This window comes from Microtus ochrogaster, chromosome 5 (genome assembly GCF_000317375.1).
Source record: "Microtus ochrogaster isolate Prairie Vole_2 chromosome 5, MicOch1.0, whole genome shotgun sequence".
Lineage (NCBI taxonomy): Eukaryota > Metazoa > Chordata > Mammalia > Rodentia > Cricetidae > Microtus > Microtus ochrogaster.
This window is the reverse complement of record NC_022012.1, coordinates 87,893,216-87,899,966: the sequence shown is the minus strand read 5'-3', so window position 1 is coordinate 87,899,966 and position 6,751 is coordinate 87,893,216. Positions and strand designations below refer to the sequence as shown.

Here is a 6,751-nt window from a genome sequence, read left to right as displayed (position 1 = left end):
TGGGAATTGAACTCAGGACCTTTGGAAGAGGAGGCAATGTTCTTAACCTCTGAGCCATCTCTCCAGCCCCTGGCTTGTTTCGTGTGTGTGTGTGTGTGTGTGTGTGTGTGTGTGTGTGTGTGTGTGTAATTTTGTGCTTGTTTGACACAGGGCCTTATATAGCCCAGGTTGGCCTTGAACTCTTTATATGACTGACGATGCCCTTGAATTGTGGATTCTCTCGCTTCTAGCTCCTAAATGCTGGGCTTACGGGCTGGAGCCAACACACCAGCTTGCTATTTTGCATCACTGGGAAGACAGAAATGAAATGTTCAAAAATAATTAGGGGGTCAAGTTCAGCAAAGTCAGCTGAGAGGATCGCCGGAGTGCCCAGTGACCAGGGCTGTGATTCACACTTCGGAGTGTGTGTTTGTTGCACCTGCTATATCCTGTCGAGAGCAAAGCCGGCGCCTAAGCTCAGCAAGACAAGGGATCTTGAGAAATGCCCACCAGAACAGTGATTCTCTCAGTCCTTTGCCACTGATCTAAGTCTGCATCATTTATATTTATTCCCCCCAAATTAAAAACACATTCAAATAGTATTTTACACTCCACTGTAGTTTGCGTAAGCCACTCAACTGTCTGTGAATTTGGGTTTTCAAAAGCATGTCTATTGTTCTATTGTTTGATGTATAAAGACTGAAACAATTTTCCTGCTGTGAATAACTCCAAGTGGGACAAAAAAAAAAAAGGAAATAAAAAGGAAAGACCCGTTCAAATTTTAAATGCAACAACAAAAGGGCTAAATGCACCCAGGAACTCTGCATCACCACTTGAAGCTATTTGCTACCTTGAAACAGGGTCTCCCATAACTCAGACTGGCCTTAAACTCACTCTATAGCTTAGGATGACCTTGAACTTCTGGTCCCGCCCCTCTGGCTAGCAGTACAGTTGTGAGCCCCACCCCTTGTTTTATGTGGTGCTGGGGATCAAACCCAGAGCTCCCTGAGAGCTGGGAAAGCACCCTACCAACTGAGCTACAGCCTTCAGACCCCATCACTGTCCCACTTATCCATCACACCAAGCAAGTGCACTGGGAACGTGCATTCCTTCCACGCGCCTGCATTTTGCCAGGTGCTGGGAATGCAGTCCATAGAAGTGAGCCACATCCCCGGGCTTTGGGAAGGATCACAGATGGAAGACGCATGGGGAGGAGTGCTACAGACACTTCGTAGAGATGTGTATTTGACAAGGGTGATGCAGGCCTTACTAAATTGCTCACACCAGCTCGGAGCAGGGGTAAAAGTCTGAAAGCTAGATTTAGCAGTGACTTCCTGATGCTGGCATTACATCAACCAAATTGATTCTGGAAAATCCCCCTCCCGACAGTTGTTCTTTGAGTTCATTCTTCTGCTCTGCTCCGATGTATGGAGCAACTTCTCAGCCCTACCGAAAACCTGGACAACAAAGACCACCAGTGCTTCCCAAGTGTGGATTGACATCAACAATAGTCATCAGAGAGTGCCCAGGAGTGTGGAGGAGGGGAGCACTACAGAGTGCCCAGGAGAAGAGGGTGGAGCACTGAAGACTGCCCAGGAGCATGTGTCCAGGAGGACTGGGGGAGGGAGCACTGCAGAGTGCCCAGGAGCATGGGAGGAGCACTACAGAATGCACAGGAGCACGGGTAGGGAGAGCATTACAGAGCACACAGGAGGGGGCAGGGAGCAATTAACAACATGAGCTGGCTCTCCTAACTCTCCAGTTACTTCCTTAACTCCACCTGTAATTTCTAAACATTAGCCATTGACACGTGCAAAGCCTACTATTGCCACACCCTCTCCATGTTTTTCCTGACTGTCATGATAATCTTCAGTAGTGGCTATTTTTATCCCTCTTTGCCAATTAACAAACTGAGTCTAAGCCAGTGAGATGGCTCAGTTAGTAAGGTGCTTTCATTACTAGTGGGAATGTGAGCCCTGGAACCTATGTAAAATAGTAGCAGAAATGGCGAGGGGGAGACAGGAAAATCCCTGGGTCTTTCTAGCCAGTCTAACCAATTGGTGAGTTCCAGGCCAACAATCAATTCTGTTTCAAAACAAGGCAGAGAGCAGTAAGTAGGAGAGGCACCCAAAGTTGACCTCTGACCGCCCCCCACAGGCACACACAGGCACAGAGAAACTGAAGCTCACAGGACTTCAGCCATACAACCAGAGAGATAGAATCAGAACTGGCGGTGGGCCAGAGAACTCTCCATGTCTTCTTCTCTTCCCTTCATTCCTACAGTTGCCCTAGAACAGCTGTGGCCCTCTGGGGTCTGCCTGCCCCCACAGCGCTGCCCTATCCTGGAACTCATCTACCATGGTCAAGAGGAATCATATCTGTGAATCTGCCCAAGAGAAGGACTATTACAGAGCATGCTACCCCTCCATGCATGCTCAGCAACCAGAAGTTTCTCCCACAGGAGCAGCATGCACCCTGTCTCCACACATCGTCTCCCACTCCAAAACTGCCACTTCCGTGACATGAGAGTCTCACCCCAGGGTCCTCTCTGGTGTCCTTCTAATGGTCCTCAAGAGGCAGGCAAGGGATGCCCCCCCAGGGGCTCTGTTCCCTTTAGTGCCCCGTGGAGTCAGAGGTCAGCGGCTACGATGTGGATACAGAGCCAGCAGACTGGGGTGGACACACTGAGGAGCCATTTGCACTTCCTTTTACCAGCTTACTAGTGGGCTTAGATAAGATGATCCCGGCAGCTTGGCAGAGCAAGGACAGAATCATTTGTCACAAAATAGATTGGCCTGGGTTGGGTGTCATTCAAGGAGGTCGAACCCACACCTCAAGGGACACATGCACACCAGGATGGCTATGGATGCAGCCTCAAACAAAATCGATTGTAAAATTATTTGAAACATTGGCAAGGCCCTGGCAATAACTTAAAAACTGGACTTAATAGTGGTCCCAGCGACTTGGATAAGAATGTAGCCCAGCATCACCAAATGTTAAATAGCCCTAAAACAGGGCTGAAAAGGTGGCTCAGGCGTTAAGAGCTCTGGTTGCTCTTCCAGAAAAAAAAAAAAAAAATGGGTTGATTCTTGCTACCCACAACCACCTGTAATCTCAAATCAGGGAATGTGACACTCTCCTCTGGCCTCTGGGGGCACCGGGCACACACATGATGTACAGACATACATGTAAGCAAAACACGAAGACACAGAAAATAATTTTAAAAAATGTAAAAGGAAGACGCAAAAAGTGAAGGCGTCACACACGCGCACACACACATGTGCACACAGACATACACACACACACACACACACACACGGAGGGGGTAAGGGAGTGAGGGCAAACTATACTGAAGTCTTGCTATCAAAGTTTCTATTACATTCCAATAACTCTGTCTTCAGGTCTTATCCCAGCACAGGCAAGTGATGCCTCAATAGGATAGAAAACATTGTTACCCATCACACTAAAATGGGAATCAGATTTCCATTGTAAATATATTTTCAACAATAACCAAATGCAATTAAACAGCAACTTTATGGATGGTGGTGTTACAATTTCAATAGGGAAAGTTAAAATTTGAGTAAAAAATATCTTTTATTGTTAATAATGCAATGGAGTTGAACATAATTAATATCCCAGTTTTTCCTAGATGTAAGACGTCTAGATCATAATATCTACCAGGATGTGAAGGAGGGGTAAGAATTCTTTATCAGTACTAGGATTCTACGGCCTTTAGCCGTAACGGACAGATCTGCAACATACCGTGAACAAGAGAGCTGAAGACAAGAACATCGCTCAGTGTGTCTATCCAATGTCACTCTGTACTATTGCCTCATAAATACTTGAGGATGTACGAAGTCTGACAGGCAGATACTATACTGCTAAAGATGCCATCATAAGAAACTTATGGTGCAATGCAGGGCCATTAACCACATTACCATTTTCCCCACCTGCTCTGGGAGAGAGAGAGAGAGAGAGAGAGAGAGAGAATTAAGCCTGTTGGTCTTTTAAAAGTTCAGGTTTAAAATGAAAGGGGCTGCGGATGTGGCTGGGTTGGTAGAGAGCTAGAGCAGCATGAAGCCCTGGGTTTGACCCAGCCCCCCAGCACCACAAAAAAACTGCACACGGTGGTGCAAGTTCATAACCCGAGGACTCAGGAGGCAGAAGATGGAGAATAAGAAGTTCAAGGTCATCTTTAGCTACTCAAGAGTCTGTGGTCAGCCTGAGCTACCCAAAAGATGGAGATGGAAAGGGACCTCTCAGTTGGCAAAATACTTGCCTTGCAAGTGTTCACTCCCCAGAACCTGTATAAGACATAGTATATACATATGTAAAACATTATATACATGGGTGTGGTGGCAAATGCTGATCCCGGAGCTGGAGACAAGAGAGTCTCTTGGGCTTGCTGGCCAGCTCAGTCTATTCGGAATGTTCTAAGATGATCGGAGAGAGGATGTTTGGTAGATATAACTCCCGAGAGGCAAACAACACCCCCAAGATTGATTTCTGGCCTCCACATCCACACCCATGTATATGTACACCTGGGTATAAGTGCACCTGCACACGCACACAGACATAAATATGTGTGACCATTTGAGAGAGTGCACACGCTCGCGTGCATACATACACACACATACACACACACACACACACACACACACGCACACAGCAAAACATTTGTAAAGTGTGTGGAGGTAGTTGTGTTAGGCACTCACCTTGGAGCAGCAAACGGTGGCAGATGAACTAACTACCCAAGGTTTCTCTCTGTGCAAGAGTCTGTGCTTGGCTAGTCACTGAACAAAACACCCAACTCTGAAAGTGGCTGGTCCTCTGGGGTCCCCTGGCTCGGTTACCTGACTACCCGAAGAACAGAAACCCAAGGGGAGTTTTTCAACTCCAAGGAGTCCTCATTAAGCCTTGCTCAGTACCTTCCCAAAGGGTCTCATGCAAAGAAGAGTTACTCCGGAAGGAGGGCTCCTAAAAGGTCAACAACTAACCAGAGAGTGCAAATCGGAACAACAGTGACCTTTCAAAGGGGAGACGAATGCCTGGGGCGGCACAGCGGCAGGGGGTCCAGCCTGAAGGCGTTTGCCTCTTAGAAGATGCTTATGTTGACTGGCTAGGGGCCTTTTATTACAAAGTAGTCTCACGTCCTCCCCAGGAAAAAGTTAGGAAATACGATTTTAAAGATACAGAACCAGGTGCTATCCGAGTTATAAAGACGTCTCTACTGGCTCGTCATTCAACAGCTGAGACTGGAGTTTTACGATCCCAAGCACGCTGGGCTGTCTGCGGGCTAACGATGAGCTGTTTTTAGAGTGGCAGTTGGAAGAAGCACACTGGGGTTGGGCAGTCCTCGTCCCAGAGCAGAAGCTGCGCTGTCAGTCTTTCTGGGAAAGCGTCGGCACCCTGGCTCCGGAGCTCAGGCAGCAGACACGGAGTGCCAAACAGATGCCTGCATTAGCTCGGCATTCCATCCCCCACCGTAAAAGTGTCCCGCTGAGTTCCTTGAACTTAAAAAAAAAAAGTAACTCTAGAATCAACAGAAACGATCTAGAAAAAACGCAAAATAAGTAAATACATCTGTAAAAATCGGGACTTCTGACACAGCCTTGCTGCTTAAGAAGGAGGAAATTGCCTGTCTGCTCTCTTCTTCTGGATCAACCAACTAGCAGCTGCGGGACCCTGAAGCCCAGCGAGATGTGCCGGTTACCTTGGCTGGCGCTCTGGCAGTCGCAGGCGTGGCTCATCGCGGCTCCTGGCTTCTTTGCCGGGGCTGCAGCGGGACTAGCTCTGGATCGGCAGGTGTAGGCAGAGACAGCTAGGGACCAGGACAAGCCCTCCACTGCTCTGCTTTGCCACCCAGGCTGCAGGGCCCGCCTCCTAAGGCAGCCTGAGGCTCTCTACGAAGACACAGCTTGAGCCAGGGCCAATGTCCCTCCACCCTTTCTGGAAGGTGGGGAATAGGTGCCAGGGGCCCTATCACTGGGACAGGCAGAGAAGCCCATCAACCTCAGGGGAAGGTAGGGGCAGCAAGGCAGTGGGCCAGGTCCTGGGGACCCTATCACTGTCCACCTCCTCTTCAATTCCTTCCTCCCACCCCATCCCCTTGGTTTTATTTGCTTGTCTTGAGTCAGTCTGACTCAGCCCTGAAACTCACTGTATAGCTCAGGCTGGCTCTGAGAAGCGTTATATACAGCTCAGGCTGGCTTTGAACTCTCAGCAATCCTCCTGCCTCAGCCTCCCACTAATGAGCGTACAGCAAACTGCCTTGCAAGGTCTGACCTGGACACAGAAGTCCCAAGGTAAATATGATACTGTCTGTTCCTATTGCATTCTGGGAACCTATTTTAAGGCATCTGCAGAGCCCATTCATTCAGGACAGCCCTGCCATTTAAGACTTGCACAAATGAGCCAGGTTTTTCTTCCCCAACTTCAACATTTTGCTGCTACAATTTCCCAAGTTCGGGATAGGCAAAGTGGCCAGCAGTTTGACCCGGGATGATAATTGTATTAGCTGCTTATCTCCTTGATGGGACAACATACTGACAAAAGCCACAACCAGGAAGCAGGATTGATTTAGGCTCACAGTTCCAAGAAGGGACAGGTCTATCCTGGAGGGGTAGGGAGGACAGCAGGAACATGAGGCAGCTGTCACACTGCGTACACAGGAAGAGAAAAGAGACAATACTGCTGACAACCAGCCTTCTCCTTTTCCTTTAGACCAAACCCCCAGGCCCTGGGGTGGCACTGCCCACATCCAGCGTTAAAC

At 48.5% G+C, this 6,751-nt stretch overlaps 1 protein-coding gene across 1 annotated transcript in view; it reads right to left on the bottom strand.

The window, feature by feature from the left end:
* Positions 1-5,748, bottom strand: part of Gadl1 (glutamate decarboxylase like 1) — a 178,774-nt gene extending 173,026 nt beyond the window's left edge. Inside the window, exon 1 of the mRNA XM_005348054.3 lies at positions 5,693-5,748. Coding sequence (XP_005348111.2) covers positions 5,693-5,729 — 37 coding nt within the window. The 5' untranslated portion in view covers positions 5,730-5,748. The remainder of the gene's footprint in view (positions 1-5,692) is intronic.
* Positions 5,749-6,751: the final 1,003 nt, after the last annotated feature.